We start from the raw sequence: 17,205 nt of genomic DNA on the forward strand, positions 1-17,205 counted from the left end.
AGCGATCCTGTTGTCCTACGCAACTCCACCCTCCATGTTTGGCTACTTTCTTCTCTAACCGACGTGTAAGCATGTGCATGTTAAACAGTGGCCACAACACGACAAAACCATGAGAAATCTTTCCGTGACGTCCCACGCAAACTCAATTATGATCTGGAAGCATTAGCTAATTTTCCGATGTCTATAAATTTTTGTTTAATTTTTATTTAATTTATTTTTTGTAATAAATTTTAATTTTTTAAAAATTATTTATTTTTATATTTTTTAAATTAAATAATAATTTTTAATTTTTTTAGTAAATAAATATCACTTTTTAAATATTATTTTTTTTATTTTTTAAATTAAATAATAATTTTTAATCCCTTTAATAAATAGACACCACTGTTTACACAGCATAGTATTCACTATCGAAAGCAAAAGTGCTCTCTCTCTCTCTCTCTCTGTGTGACTCTGACTTCGACCCTCTTAACTAATAGGAGTCACTCACTACGCACACTTCCAACTTTCTCAGAACCATATCTACTGACTCACTCGTTATTATTAAGCAATCTTTTTTGGGTCCTGCTTCCCAGCTTCATCTTAATCGCACGGTTTAGTTACTTTCTCTCTATTCGATCGGTTTTCTGGGAAAGAATGGGTTCGGAGGACAAAGGGTTGGGGTTCTTTAAGGAGATCGGTTTGGCTTCCAACAATATTGGCTCTTACATTAACGGCCAATGGAAGGCCAACGGTTCTTCAACCACTTCTCTTAGTCCTTCTAACAATCAGGTCCTTTCCTTTTTGCACGTTTGATGAATTGTTGGAGTCACACATAGTGAAAGGGAATAGCAATTCTTCTTAATTTCAGATAGAAAAGGGCTCTTAGTTTGTTATTATTAATAATTATCCCTTCATCTGAGCTTGATTTGCAAAAAATTGTCGTTATACTGTTGATTTGGGATTTTTTGGTTATCATAGATTTGTATACATAATATGATATAATTTAGCTTACTGTGTTTTTGAAATTAGGCTATTGCTCAAGTGACCGAACCAACTTTGCAAGATTATGAGGAGGGATTGAATGCTTGCAATGAAGCAGCTAAAATATGGATGACAGTCAGTGCTTAAACTTTTTTCTTTTCCTTTAATAATTTCCATCCTTTTAAGTTGTATTTTAGTAATATGGTAGGATTGCCTGATCGAGTACTGCATTTATATACTGTTGGAATGTACTTGTAATATTCCAGGTTCCAGCGCCTAAGAGAGGTGAGATTGTAAGACAGATTGGTGAAGCATTAAGGGCTAAGTTGGAGCCTCTTGGTAAATTGGTGTCTCTTGAGATGGGAAAAATTCTTCCCGAAGGAATCGGGGAGGTTCAGGTATCATGAATCTCTTTACTCTACAATGTTCTTTAAGATATTGTTGATTTCGCTGGCTTTGGAGTTGGGTTACCTATCTTCTTTAATGGCAACTTAATCGAGATAGATAGTAAGAGGACTCAGCTGGTTTTAGAACAAAGCATTTTAATGTCTTCAATGGCACCAAAATGTTTGTTGCTTTTGGTGGAGTTTTGTGCCGTATAGATAAGTTATCTTGTAATAATGCTGCAAATGTTCTTAGAAGTGTAAGAGGGTTCAATGTCTTGTCAAATAATAATTTTTCGTGTGGGCCGGTCCAGAGGAGTTGAAGATACCTAACATCACAGTTATCGGTCAAATATGTTGTCAAGCTTTGATTTTAATCGATGAATTTGATTCTCGGCACAGTTTATGTCCACAATATTATGATTTGTTTCAGTTTCTGCAAACATTCCATATATTTTGGAAGTGTTAAATAGTTACTGCATCATTTTGGCCTATGCCCTATATTTGGTTCTCTCAAGATTGGTCAGTTTTGAAGTTGTTTAATTCTTATTTGGGGCACATCTAGTTAATATATGCCGAGTATATTGGTTAACTAAACAAAGAAATCATGCTTTGTTTTTCTAAATTATGCACAGAACTAATTGAATCATATACCCTTTGCAAAAGCCAAGATTAGAAAGTGAAATATTTATAATTTGTAAGCCGTATTTACATATGATGCAATTTAAATTCTTTTAACCATCTATCACAGGAAATTATCGACATGTGTGATTATGCTGTTGGGCTAAGCAGGCAATTGAATGGACAAATTATACCATCAGAACGTAAGATTGCGAATATTAACTGATCACCCTGGTTAGATAGTTATTACAAATAGTTTGCAGTGAAAACTTAGAAGTAGACATATATAGTTAAACTTGTTTATCTCCAAATATTTTCAGTTTGAGTTATTGTTTTCATCTTGTTTCTTTACAGGTCCGGACCACATGATGCTTGAGGTGTGATATTTCAGTTTAAACCACAATCTTTTACAGACTCCTCTATTTGTAATGTGATGTATAATAATTAACTGTGTTGTTATGCATGTTTTTACACCAGACATGGAACCCCCTGGGAATAGTTGGCGTGATAACTGCTTTCAACTTTCCATGTGCTGTTCTAGGTATGCTTTTTCTCAACATGTAGCTTCTATCATCTGAAAGTTTTGGATGCTTCCCTTGTAGTTAAAACTTGCACATTTCCTTTGTGCCTCAGGGTGGAATGCTTGCATTGCATTAGTCTGTGGTAACTGTGTTGTCTGGTAAGTATAAATATGTGTTGAGATGCTTATTGAGATTAATCAACTAATCATTGTATGCCAGACTGTGGTAGTTATTGTTTATATTTCATGATGTGTATCATTTGTTTGCTGTATTTTGATTTGCATTTGCACAATAGGTTGGAATTAATTTTTGTATTCTTATTTGTTCCACCAGTTTATTTGACTTTGATAACACTAGCTCTTAACTCTAAAAAGCTAATTTTGATTCCTGATGAATTAGCGTTTGATGTGTGTATTTTACCCACTTCAGTGTACATTTTCCCTGAGATTGACAGGAACAGCCTTTTGGGCTTTCCTGCAACTATGCATCCTCTTTATTCAACCCAATTTGTTTAATGTACCATCCTTTGGTTGTAATTTATCTGAAATAATGCTGTGATACAACACCAAAGTTGATACCATGTGACATGGATGTCAAGGATTCAAATTTTGGAAACTGTCTCTGCACCTGCAGAGATAAAAGGCTGTATTACATCGACTCTCCCAAACCCAGCATGTGGTGGTCATGCACATTGGATCGCCCTTTTAAATGTTGCATACGGTGTTCATTTTTCTGAGGTGCTCCATCTATCACTGTTCACACGCTTAACTTTCACATAATATACACAACCATGTGAGCACAACCATGCTTCCACACTGACATACCAAAGAATTGGCATAATTAGCTAGGAAAATTATTATTATGTTGTCCTCGATCGTGCTACATAACCTGGAAAGAATCCATCACAAAGATATAATGATTATGTGATTATTCATTATTGACACTGCTGATGAAATGAGCTGCATCCTGTATGCAAATAGATATTTATGTAATGTTTTGTCAGCTTCTTCCTCTGGAGTATTTCAAATTGGCAATTGAATTTATTTTCTTTTCAACAAAATGACTTTTTCTAATTACCATATGCATTCAAGGAAGGGCGCTCCAACAACTCCATTGATAACTATTGCTGTGACAAAGCTAGTAGCTGAAGTTCTTGAGAAGAACAACTTGCCTGGTGCAATATTCACCTCTTTCTGTGGAGGTGCGGAAATTGGTCAGGCAATAGCAAAAGACACACGCATTCCCCTGGTCTCATTTACTGGAAGTACAAAGGTACTATCTTTTGTATAATTGGTCATTGTGCATATCTTTCTTTTTTGCTACTGACATACAATGTTTTAAACAGATAACATAATTAAACTAATCAGATAGTATGTATATGCTTCTTCTCTATGTTAGAAGGTGTAGTTGTCACATTTAGTTGCCTACATTAGTGGTTATTTTATATGAAGAAATTTAGTATCTGATACCTAAAGGGCTTTACATAATCTCCGTAAGGGCGACTACTTCGATGTGTCATGCACTGTGTAATCAAATATGTTGAACACATCACCTTCCGAAACGCATTTCATTCTGTGCAAATATTTACTTAGTTCAGATTGATTGGAAGACTTCAATTTATGTTGCTGTTTTGATAATAGTTCGTTCTCTTCTACAGGTCGGCTTGACGGTCCAGAAAATAGTTAATGAAAGATTTGGCAAATGCCTGCTTGAGCTAAGTGGTAACAATGCAATTATAGTCATGGATGATGCAGACATCAAACTTGCTGTGCGCTCTATTCTGTTTGCTGCTGTAGGAACTGCTGGTCAGCGTTGCACAACATGCCGTAGACTGGTATTGAAGTCAAACTTGCTGCGTGCTCTTTTTTGAGATATATTTAGTTTCTAATATAGATGCATTGTACTCTTGCTCCTACAGTTTGTGCATGAGAGTATTTACAAAGATGTACTAGATCAACTTGTTGAAGTCTACAAACAAGTAAAAATTGGGGACCCCCTCGAGAAAGGGACTCTAGTTGGCCCCTTGCATACTCGTTCTTCAGTGGAAAACTTCAAGAATGGTATTTCAGCCATAAAATCACAGGCATGTATTGTGTTACACTCTTCATGTTAAACGTTATAGTGTTGTATTAATCTGTACTTGGACTAAATAGTTGGTAATATATGCAGTCTTCTGCATTTTGTTCAAATATGGTGAGTGATTTATTCTTCGTGTGTGGTGATGTTTTACTAAAAGCTCTGATTAACAGGGAGGGAAGATCTTAACAGGTGGGTCCATAGTAGATTCGGAAGGAAATTTTGTACAACCGACAATTGTTGAGATTTCTCCAGATGCTCCTGTAGTTAAAGAGGAATTGTTTGGTCCAGTACTATATGTTATGAAATTTCAGGTATCATATTATCCCTCTCGATTTTTCTAATTTGGTTTGCTCCGATAAAATTATTCTCGAATTGAGCTTCATAAATTCTTAATTTTTTACTTAGACTCTAGAAGAAGCAATTATCTTGAACAATTCTGTTCCTCAAGGGCTGAGTAGTTCAATCTTCACAAGACGACCTGAAGCTATATTCAAGTGGATTGGGTAAGTACTCATAGACTCGCACTCTCTTCTACTGAACAGCATAGGTGCTCAAGTACCATCTGAAACTTTGTAAAAGTTTAGGGTGATTTATAGTCTGATAAGCTCTGTATTCTGGCTGCTCATGATGTATACGCAGGCCACGAGGTAGTGATTGTGGTATAGTGAATGTAAACATACCGACAAATGGAGCTGAGATTGGTGGTGCCTTTGGTGGGGAAAAGGCAACCGGCGGTGGTCGTGAAGCAGGAAGTGACTCTTGGAAGCAATACATGCGCCGTTCTACATGGTAAGTCTCTGTTCAGTTTTAACTTGTTGCATTGGTCCTTGATTGATAAGCTCTGTTGAGAGTAAATAATAAATCTTTTTTCTGTGTCTTTGGCAGTACCATCAATTATGGAAGTGAACTCCCATTAGCTCAGGGAATAAACTTTGGCTAGAAAACTATCCTTGCACGTGAGGTAATTAACTGCAATTTTCAGCAAGAGGAGAGAATCTATATGCCAAATTGAAATTTGGCTAATATGGCTTCAAAGTGTTGTTTTAGCAAGATATGCTGTAAAAGAATGCACCTTGACTAGACAGTTTCAATGTAACAAACAAATATCCAATAAATCAGGTGCAAAAATAAAAACTTAGCTTCAATTGTGGCTCTTCTTTTCTTATTATGTTTGGTACTCTAGATGCACTTGTCCTACTTCATTGTCTGTGTCATTTTCTCTCTCGGTTCAAGAACCTTAACACTACCATAAGTTCTAACTTAGGCACATTATTCTAGCCTCTTTCACCGGTGAATTGTTTAGGAGCTATAAAGATTAAAGAATGTGATAATAAACAAGGAAAATACAAATTCTTCATGAGCATATCTAGATTATTTTATATCTAAATATGCTGACACAGTAAAGAAGGATCTTGTATCTTACAAAGATGTAAGTTTAACTCTTTGTGCTAGTGTAAAGGTTTTAATAGTTATATGCAAGTATTATTGTAGTGTTTAAACTTTAGAGAGTGTAAATGCATTTCTTGAACACAGAAGAATGATCCGGACTTAAATATTTATGGATCAAATAAGACTATATTATATCTACACAGGCTAGTACGAATGAGCAGTCCCCTAATCCAGTAATCCTTAGTTCTAGGTTATGTCATGACATCAATGCATCCCTAACCAAGTAACATGGCTAGATCTCTATTATTAAGATAAAAAGCCAAAGAAATAAGAGCAAAGGAACAATAATGATGAAATTCTTGTCTGTTATGATGATTGTGATAACTACCCCGTATCTGAGTTTAATTTATCATTTTTTTTCCAATATGGGGTAACAGAAATCACGTAAAAGAAACCTTGATAATGGATCACACGTTTATTTCCTGTTCACTTTCTTAGACACTAGTAAGCAAACAAAAATAGGGAACGACATTCGTAATGCTACCAAAAGTGTCACAATAATGGGATCGAATTGCTAGTTTTCTTTGGGGGAACGCGTGCCAGAATTAGGTTTAACACCTCTTTTTTATTTGATAATAATAAAAAAATTATATATATGTACTTGTATCAGTTTAAAGTCGGAAGTTATTTTGTAAACAATTAAGGAGATGTTTTTAAAATTAGTTTATGTTTATCAAAATTAAAAAATATAATATAATTTCATATATCAATAAATATTTAAATTTATTTGTATCTATTATGATATTTTAAATTTTTAAAATTATTTTACCAAATATAATAATTATTTTTGTGCTTATTAGATGTAAATTTTTATTTGATTTATCAAATATAAGTATTATAATTTTGAAAAAATAAACTTTTAAAAATTAATTCATAGACGTCGTCTTGTCTAAAAAAAAAGGGTCAACAACTCTTTTTAAAAGCAGTATTGTGGGGGAAACAGTTATACCGTTGGAAGCTGAGGAGATGGTCATGTGTCTCTAAATATTGACACAATAATGTTTGGGACCTTTGAAAATGATCCTCACATTTGCCTATGGAGAACATGGAAGAAGCATTACATTCGTCATTCTTGTTGAACTATTTTGGAGAGATAAGAAGGTGGTCTGAACAAGAAGTTAATAGAACAAGAAAAGTCTCGGTGGAGATCATTGATATGCCATCCATGAAAAAAACTTTCAGAGAATAGTTGTAGTCTAGGAAACCGTTTTAAAGCTACATAGAAAGTCGATCTTGAAGGATAATTTCAACTCGGCCAGAGCTTTGGTTGACACAATATGGATGCCACTGATTCTCGATATGGTTCTATTAGAGATGAATGGGGAAAAAAGTTTAATATCTTTGTTAAGAAAACATGCTATGAGGAAGAATTTATAACTATGAGCATAAATACAAATTAAAGAAAGGAAACTGACGGTAGATGTGATAAAGAGCCAAGTGCAAGGTCTAGAGAAAGAATGTTCCAATAGGGTGGGTGCACTATATGAAGATCTGTTGCTAGTCCATTGTGATGTGGAATTACATGATGAAAGGGGTAAGCTCCTCCACATACACCATATGAAAAATTTTAATTAATAGCAAGGAGACCCATGATGAGAAAGAAAACGTATCGGCCTCGGATGAGTGTTAAGAAGTAAGAACCGGTTTAGAATTTCATAAATTAAAAAGCTCAAGATTTGTTGTCACTCTAAACCAATAATTAACAATCTCAAATTTTAGTTTAAAAATATCACAATTTAAATAAATAATTGGTTCTTTCTTGAACTTACAATAGGATGCACAATCATTGGCTATAAGAATAAGAGGTTTGATTGCAATAATAAAAATTTAAATTGAGTAGAAATTAAAAGAGCAATTAATAACTAAATTGTAATAAATTAGAATCAATGAGCGCGTAAAGAATTAACTAAGCAAACATGAGATAAAGGGCAATAATTAAAATGATAACTATACCAGGAAGTAATTAAATTAAACTAGAAATAATGAAGGCAATGAACTAATAAAATAGAGAAAATTCAAATGTTAAAAGAGTTTTAGCTATCTTGACACTAACCATAAACATGATAATTGTTAAAAGTTAATAGCATTTATATAGTCAATCTCTATAAAATTGAAGAAAGTATAATTGGCCTTAATTCACAAATCCAAACCATCTTATTGATTGAATTTAGTAAAAATTTAGCGTTAATAAAAATAAGAATAACTTACAACTCTAAATTATCAATCAAATTAGATATTAATGATTAAAGATCACCTAAATTCTCAACCTCAAGCGAAATAAAGAAAATATACTTCATAACTAATGTAAATATTTCAAATACTTGGCGTGCATGAAAGTAAATCATTATAAATTATAAAAAATGAACAAGAACTATAACTATCCACTACAAGAATTTAACAATAACAACTCAAATAAATATAAATAAAATATAAAACATCAAATTCATAATGAAAATAAAAAATTCACATAATTTATAAAGTTGCAAGATGAAAGCAAAGTAAAATTAAAAAAAATTCTAAGTAAATGTGTAAAGAAACAAAAAAAATAAAAGCAAAATTATAATTAAATAAGATTAAAATCCAAATCTAAAGATAACCTCTCACTAGAAATATGAACTAAAGTCCTAAGAATTGTGTAAAATGAGTGTATGTAAAGTTGTCTGTTGAATCTTTCTTTGTGCTTCCTTTAAATGCACTAAAATTGGATTAAATTGGGCCAAAACTGACTCTCAAATTGTGAGTAACTGCTTTTTTAGTGAGGTAGGAGATAACTATGATGCGTATTCATCTCATGTGTGTATACATGATATATACGCATTTTTGTAACTTGCCAATTCTTCATTTTTTTTATGAAATGTTCACTTTTGTATGTTTTTTTTTTTCATTTTTTTAAACTATTATTTTCTTTTAAACCTTAAACAATTTCAACAAACATATCAAAATATCGACCGAAATAAAAGTAAAATTATTTTGACAATTTTAAAGGGTTAAAAAACATGTTTCAATCAATTAAGCACGATCAGAAAAAATTCACAAAATTATGCATTTACAAAATTTCACTATTTTCAATCTAAAAATCATCACGAAAAATGAATTTATCAATTCTCCCACACTTAGACAAAATAATACCCTCATGCTATACATTAATGAAGATGAAATTAAGAAATGTCAACACTCATTAAGTGAAAGCTACTTAACTCTCAACAATTACTCTACCTAATTTTACTAAGTTCTATCTACTTCTATATATTTTGTTAAAATAAATCAATTTTTAAAAATATATATGAGCATAGAGGGATAAAATTCTAAATTATTTTTTCTATTTTCTCTTAATATCAATTCAATACATGCATAGAGAAAAAAAATCTAGATCTTATTTTTCACATTCATCCAATCACAACTAAAAATAAAAAGATATATATAAAGGTAGGCGGCTTATCAATTTTGCCTTATCATCAAGTTTTCTGGATGCCATCTTATATTGTGCTAAGGTAGACGACTTTCCTTCTAACTCCAATTAATTCAATTTTGTGATCCACCTTCCTCCTAGGTGGTTGCTGCTTTGAAAAAATCTTTAAAGACTTTCTTAATTTCAAGAGAAAAATCTTCTCCTTCAGATATTGACTCTTCTTATAACCAAATTTGCCGTCTTTTCCTTCTTGAACCCTTTCTTGATTTGCATAATAAAAAACATTAGTGATCCTCTAGCTTTAGAGATTTTAGGGACCATGCATGGAGACTCTTTTTCTATGACACATACTATGTCGTAGTACGATATATGTATTATATTTACCTTAATTTACAAATTTAGCCCGATGTCTATTTTAAAATCATTCTTGAGTGCTATTAAGAAATTCACGAGGCCCTTTCACAAATCAAGAGTCATTTCAACTTATTTTACTACTCCTTTAAGAAGTTTACCTTCATATTCACGGGTTTAACCCAACCAGTCCCGTTTGGTTATCTTAAACTCAAGTCTCTTTGTTTTATTAGGTGTGATGAAGTTATGTGTAGAATCAGTGTCGATCATAACTATGATGAATTTTCTATTTATAAAGGCCTTGACATACATCGAGTTTTTTTTTCTACAGGGCCTAACTCTTTGCCTTTCAGATCATTCACGAGTTAGACAAATCCAACACATTCAATCACTTATGAGTGAGCCTCTCACTCCTTGACGATAGATGCTAAAGTCCTTAACTTGAGATATCCCTTCATTTGATGTGATCCCTTGCACATGAAGCGTCATTTTTTTTACACGAAAATTTCATTTTTTGTCATACTCTTTTTTTGAAGAGTACTTTCCTTTTTTCTTGGTTGAGAAACTCTTCCCTTTTTCTTTCTCACCTTAGCAGAATTAGGTTTGGAAAAAGACCCGATGATATTTAGTGAGTGATTCGACCACCATGATAACTACATCAACATCCTTAATATTTCTTCTTTGCAATTCTTGCTTTATCTAAGGTTGTAGCTTATCAATGAAGAAGAAAAATACATCTTCTGATGCTAAGTTAGAAATTTGAAGCGTGAGAGTAGTGAACTATTTTATGTAGTCACTAATTATGATCTTATGCTTTAACTTTCTCAACTTCTTCCTTATTTCATAGGCCACATTCTTAGAAAAATAATGATCTTTTTAATTCCTTTTAAAATTCTTTGATGTGGTTATGTTGCAAGTATTATTTTTCATTATCAGAAAGGTATAGGACTACAGTACGTATATTTATTGGTTATTCAACCACTTCTTGACCTTCGAAGTGCCTCTACATTTTCTATAGGAAGTTCTCCATCTATTGAGCATACCTTATGTCTTTGAACTCATTTGGTTTTGGGAGATCAATCTTTGCTATCTCCCTTATAATTAGTCGATCAAGATTTTGCCTCTTTGAACCAAACTTGAACCTCCTCAAATTATTTCAAAGAATTTCCAAGCTTCTCTTCTATTTAAAGCATACTTTTTTTGAAATCATCTAGTTCTGCTAACACATGAGTCTCAAGAGTTTTCTAGTAATGTTCTATCATTTGAAAGTACACATCTATAGAAGATAAACTATTCTCCAACAAAAAACTCTTTCTATAAGAAATTTGAGTCCTTAATCTCTAGGCTTACTTGAAGAACGCACCTTCTTCCTTTTTTGTTGAGAAAGAATAACATCCCTTCCCCTTTAAGTATCAACATGATCCATGGTCATACCAAAAGCCACACCTACGAACCATGTGTGCTCTTTTTAGAACATTATTCTGATACCAAAATTGTCACAGTCTTGAACACACTCCAACGCTATCATATTGTCACTTGGACTTATTCAACTTCTTGAGTTAAGACAAAGTCAACCTGACCCTCAATATTTTACCAAAAAAGCTGAGAACACAAGAGAAATAATGTTTTGATAGAAAGAGCACTTCACTATTCAAGTGTTTGCGACTCACACACTCAATACCAAAACTCTAACTTCTATTTATAATCATTCATTTCCTTAATAGACGAACATGATTAAATCTAATCAACGATACAAATTGAATATCTAAAACTTTTATTACAAATATCTAACCTATCACATTTTTCTAAACACTTTTAGATTATTCTATACTTTTTACATACATTTATATTCTATTAGAATGCTCTATGACTTTTTAGAATTTTCTAAAATTTTCTAAAGTCTTCTAAAACCTTTCAAATTATTTTTAAACGTTCTAGAATTATCTAAAATTTCAAATATTCTAAAATATTATAAAATACCATTAAATATAATATCCTAAAATTTATCGTAGCACTTTGCTATCATATATCATTCACCTTTTATTTTTTAGTCATTAGTTAATCTTTATGAAAATTGACTCGCGAAATAAATAAACTACCATTTTAATTGTTCTAAATGGATCAAAATAAAAATTTTGATATCATTTCATACTCATCCGGTGTGCCCAGTGGTAACCAATGCTTTGTTATTACTTACGTGTCGATGACTCATTTTTTAAGAAGTACCGACACTTTTTAATTTGTTGTGTTTAAGTATTCGCGTGCTGAATATATTTTGGACACGATACTTATTGACATTCGTTCGACATAAGTGTCTTTTGTGTTCAATTGTGTTTTAATAGAAAAAATAAATTTTTTTTCTCCAAATACACGTAAACACACTTAAATACCATTACGTGCCAGCGTGTTTAGTCTTATTGTTAATAAGTATTTTTGAAATGAATTTAAAAATAGTATATATTATTAATTATTAAAATAAAAAATATTTTAAATATTTTATATAATTAAAAAAATTAAAAATATTTAAATAAAATTACTTTATATTTTAGTATTAATAAAATATCAAAATATTATTATAATTTATTTAAAAATAATTTTATAAAAATTTTAAATTCGTTTATTCACATATCTTATATCTTATCATGTTGCATCTGTATCATAGTTCACTTTGAAACTTCGAGGGCTTATGGAGAAATATAGAAGTTATATTAAAGAAAATTATAAAAAATGAGTTCAATGAACATGTGCTCAAGTTTATCACATATACAGAATTCAAATGTTTCTCATAAACCTCTACCTTTTCTGTGATGGGAAAAAGATCCTCAAATAAAGTCATTTCTGGTAAATATTTATGCTGAAATTTGATAGAATACAGCTAAGCTCACGCGGAATCATTATTTGGGAAACGGCTAATTCCATATTTTGTGAATTATATTTTTTCCTTTTCTTTGTAATTATATTCCATGTTTCATGCAAAAGTCTACAAGTCAATAAAGGCTAAATTGTTTCTACTAGAATGCACCAAAAGGGTGCTTAGTCACCACACCACCACAACGGTAAAACGAATTAATATCGTCAAAATCTTTTAGTGGTAACCTAAATCTTCCTAAGTAATACTTCCTTAATTAACCCCAAACCCAAAAGATGAAAAGTAAAGAAATGACCGATAATTCTCTAATCAAGTGACAAATCGAACTAGAAAAGAAGTTGTCAAAAGACTAAAATTTTCGTATTTTAACTTGTGATGAAGGAAACAAAAACCATTTGATTTGGCAACACTTTGAACCATAATGGACTAGTAGGAGAAACACATTGACAATGGAAAACTTAAAGAAAACTTTCATAGCGTTATTTTTCTTATTAATGTTCAATACAAGCTCTATGTACAATGGTGAAGAAAAAAGAACAACTGAAGAATTAAATTGCCAGCATCTAAGTCACTAATCAGATTGAACCTAGCTCCAGTCAAATCTTAAACACTGGAAAACTTTGCCAATTATCTACTTCATTTACAAAATGCTAATAATCAGAATTTTTTTTCCCGAAAGAGCCGTTATGTTCTGATAAATAAGAAATATTATCGTCACATTTCATTCAATCAGTATTACAATTTCTGTCAAAACTTTTGTTTTAACAACTATTAGACTTTAGAGTAATTTGATGACCTGTAAATTGGGATAATAAGAGGCTCCCATTAATCTAAATATCAAAGTTTTGTGTCACATTATAGAACTTAATTCTCTCATATTTTTTTTTTCTTTCAATAACATGCGAATCACTGAGAAATCCGCTAACGAGAGAGAGAAGGGAAGCAACTACCAGTTCGAAGGAGAGAGGACGATGGTCCAACGGCATTGACAGGATGCATAGAGCCAACGGAGTTGGACCTGAGATGCCTCCGCGGGGAAGAGTCCATTCGCCGGAGAATGACGCGGCCGAGAGCGGAGATTGGATGCTCCGTTTCATGCAAAGAAGGCACCGACAACAGCGTTCTAAACTGCGTGCAGACCTTCATGTGGCGGTTAAGAGCTTCCTCCGTTGATATGTCCCTCTCTGACCTCATTGATTCTTCCTTCACTGCTTCAATGCATAACCCACACAGCCACCGACCTTGGTACCTATATTGATGTTTTTTTTTTTCTTTTAGTCAAATTCTATTGACTCCGATAATAACTCGTCGAAAATATTATTTTTGTACGTACCTGTGGCGAAGGCGAGTGATGTATGCAGGGGTGCAGTCCTCACTGAAGCCGCACGAGTCGCATTTTACGCACTCGGTGTTCTCGGCTGGTGTCTGTGGTGGTGGCAGCGACGGCTGTGAAGGCGGCTGTAGAATGGTTTTCGGTGTAGGTGTGTGAGATTCGGAGCTTGATGGTGTGATTGCCATTTGCTTTTTAGATTGCAAATGTGCAATGATCGTAAAATTAATAAATAATGATGATAACGTAGGAGAAGACAGATTTATTTATGCTGCCATCATGTGCTAATGAACTGTCTAAATTTCGATCAAACAATATTGGATTTTATTGAGTAAATTATTCTTTTTATTAACCGATAAATTTATCTATAAATAGATTAAATTAATTTTATTTATAATAAATTTGTCAACGTTCTAAATTTTATCGATAAAGTAATACTTTACTTATTTTTCTATAAACACAACTTTTTTCTTTCTTCTAAATTTTGGTGAAAATAGTAGTTTATTTACTATTCCTTTTTTAAGCATTCAATGTATACCCTTTTTTAGCACTGATTTAATCTTGTACATCCTCTCCTGTTGGTTATTAGGGTTATTGTAGTCATCTTGTTACACTCATTATTTAAATATTCTTCAAGTCCTTAATTAATTTTAATGATATAAAACTCTCTTATATTATCAATGTATACTAATTAATTTTAATAATTTAATAATAAAAATATAATGTTTAAGATAGTTACTGATTATTGTTATTATTATTATTATTATTATTATTATTATTAAGTCAAATTATAGTTTAATTTACTTTTTTCAGATAAAGAAATAAAATTAATTGAATTTAAAATTTAAAATAAATTATAATTACAAAGTCAAAGATGAAGGAATATATTTTTATTATTACTAATGTTCACCAATATTACTAATTAGATAATAAAATAAAAAATTTAAATAATGAAATTCTTTCTAAATATGTAAAGAATAACTAGTGAAAAAAATTAATTCATTATATGAATCGTCTTTGAAGGTCAAATAATTCACATGATGTTTTCATTATTTATGAACTTTCTAATTTGTTAAATATAAATAATATTAATTACATAGAAAAAGATACTATTATCAAAAAAATTTTGAAAATTAATAAGATTTAATTATTTTGTTAGTCCTTATAGTTTCATCAATTTTTTAATTAAGTCTCTGAACCAATATTTTTCGGAGTATATACCAAATATGTCCTTGAAAAATTTTGCTCGGATGTTTTCATCCCAAAAATTTTTTATTATATTGAGATCCCTGAATTTTACAAATATATATTAGTCAGGTATGTTATTTTCAATTGGACAAATAAGTTCTCAAAAGTGTGATGGAAGGACTTATATGTTATTTTTATAAAATTAAAAGACCTCAATGAAATAAAAAAATTTTGTGGACAAAAACGACCGACGCAAAATTTCTTAGGAACCTATTTGGGTATATACTCTATTTTTTTTAATTAAGTTCCTACCATGAGTAAAACGTTTGGTTTAACAAAATATTCTGTTTCTAATTTAAAGATTCCCTATCTTTTTTTTTTGAATCCCTAATGGTCACTCTCATCCTATTTTCGTAAAGACAAAACTATCCCTCTTAATTTTTGTTCTCACACTTAGACGAAAACCCCTCCCCTTCACTCATTCCTTCATCCTTTTGTCGAGCACACCATATTTAGCCGAGCTCAACTCCACCAGTGTTACTAGAGAGTGTCGTTTCTCCGTTATCACTGTCAACGTTGAAGGAGTTTCTGCTGTTTCTAGGCAAGATATTGCTTATCCTTCTTATTCACTGAAATATTTTTCTTGTTTTCTGCATGTGAGATTTTATTGGGTTATTTATTAGAACTTTTTGATTTCTGAAAATGCTTGAATAAAAAATTATGTTGTTGCATTTTTTTTGTTTATTCATGTAGTAATGGGAGATTCAGGTTTCACCATTGAGGTCCACCACGATGAAAAATTTGTTGATACCGACACGGATTAGAGTATTTAGGTAGATTATGAATGATTTGTATTTTGTTGTTGATGAATGATCTTTTCAAGAGATTGTGAGTGAGTTAAAGTAACTGTGGTAAAAGAGATACGCCAAGTTACGGTATAAGGAATTAGATATGGATTTGAAATCAAGTCTTAAAGAGATGAAGTCTGATGGGGATGCAATGAGAATGGCTAGATCTTTGGTGTCAGATTCTGTGAAATTGTGAGGTGTATGTTGTTGATGGAGTCGAAGAAGGTAACGAGATTGAAATCACTTCTAGTGACGTTGATTATATGGCAGAGGAAGGTAAGGACAATGGCAGTGGATTGATAAAAGTTAAAGTGAATGCTTAGTAAGAGCCTTCTACTGAAAAAGAGGCATTTGATGATAGTACTGATGATGGTGATCACGAGGATCACTTTGGGTTTGAGTTAGAGGATAATAATCCATAATTAAATATGTTCAGGTGATTCAATGGCCCACTGAATGAAGAGGCTCTTACAGATAGGGTTGCTCCAGGTGATGAAGGTTTAGGGGAGGTTGATGAGAAAATTAGAGACATCCCTGATAGATATGAAACTGGAAATAGTTATGAGGAAAATTCTAATGACATGATAAAGAAGATGTGGTTTCCAAATTGCAATGAGGCAGAGATGAGTAGAGAGTATTTTCAGGTGGGATTATAATTCAAATCACTAAATTAGTTTAAAGATGTTATTAAGGAGCATGCCCTATTGAATGGCAGAGACATCAGGCTTAACAAAAATTACAAAGTAAGGTGCAAAGTTGTTTGCAAGGGAAGAAAGGAAAAGTGCAAGTGGATGTATTTTGCAAGTAATGTTGGGGGTTCTAATTATTTTAGGATCAAGACATTGAATGAAAAACATACCTGTGGGAGGAATTATAATGTCAAACTTGCATCAAGCAATTGGATATCAAAGAAGATTTCCAACAACATCAGCCAAGAGCTGGAAGTGAAGATTTCGACAGTTATCCAGACCATTCAAGACAAATATATGACAAACATGAGTGTTGGCAAGGATTATTGGGCAAGGATAAAGGCATTAGAAGAGGTGCATGGGAGGAAAATCCTACAATATGCCAAGCTTAGGAATTACTGTACAGAGATACTTAGGGTAAATTCAGGATCTAGCTTCCAAATAATGATTGATAGGCCTTCTCTTACACACCAACCAAGATATTTGAAAATGTATATGCCTTGATGGA

The 17,205-nt window shown here is 32.0% G+C and overlaps 2 protein-coding genes across 2 annotated transcripts; one reads left to right on the forward strand and one right to left on the reverse strand.

Annotated features, from left to right (window-relative positions):
* Nucleotides 1-425: 425 nt before the first annotated feature.
* On the forward strand, nt 426-5,709 carry LOC107479115 (aldehyde dehydrogenase family 7 member A1; the record flags this gene model as incomplete). The annotated part of the gene is given in 14 exon segments (XM_052259157.1): nt 426-768; nt 1,009-1,095; nt 1,227-1,358; nt 2,095-2,167; nt 2,319-2,341; nt 2,442-2,505; nt 2,598-2,643; nt 3,577-3,757; nt 4,143-4,319; nt 4,404-4,572; nt 4,739-4,875; nt 4,970-5,067; nt 5,204-5,353; nt 5,450-5,709. Coding segments are annotated over 14 exon segments (1,527 nt in total). The 3' UTR covers nt 5,505-5,709.
* Nucleotides 5,710-13,497: 7,788 nt separating this feature from the next.
* Nucleotides 13,498-14,161, reverse strand: LOC107479137 (uncharacterized). The gene is made up of 2 exons (XM_016099286.3): nt 13,976-14,161; nt 13,498-13,891 (listed from the first exon to the last, which is right to left on the reverse strand). Exons 1-2 carry the CDS (start codon nt 14,158-14,160, stop codon nt 13,564-13,566), a joined length of 513 nt encoding a protein of 170 aa, XP_015954772.1. The 5' UTR covers nt 14,161; the 3' UTR covers nt 13,498-13,563.
* Between the last annotated feature and the right edge of the window lie 3,044 nt (nt 14,162-17,205).

The sequence above is a fragment of the Arachis duranensis genome, chromosome 3, assembly GCF_000817695.3.
Source record: "Arachis duranensis cultivar V14167 chromosome 3, aradu.V14167.gnm2.J7QH, whole genome shotgun sequence".
Classification (NCBI taxonomy): domain Eukaryota; kingdom Viridiplantae; phylum Streptophyta; class Magnoliopsida; order Fabales; family Fabaceae; genus Arachis; species Arachis duranensis.

Bases quoted from the DNA above. Each gene is read 5' to 3' on its own strand.
- LOC107479137 (XM_016099286.3), bottom strand. From the start codon at position 14,160: ATGGCAATCACACCATCAAGCTCCGAATCTCACACACCTACACCGAAA. The intron at 13,892-13,975 runs GTACGTACAAAA...ACATCAATATAG, and splicing joins ATCACTCGCCTTCGCCACAG to GTACCAAGGTCGGTGGCTGT.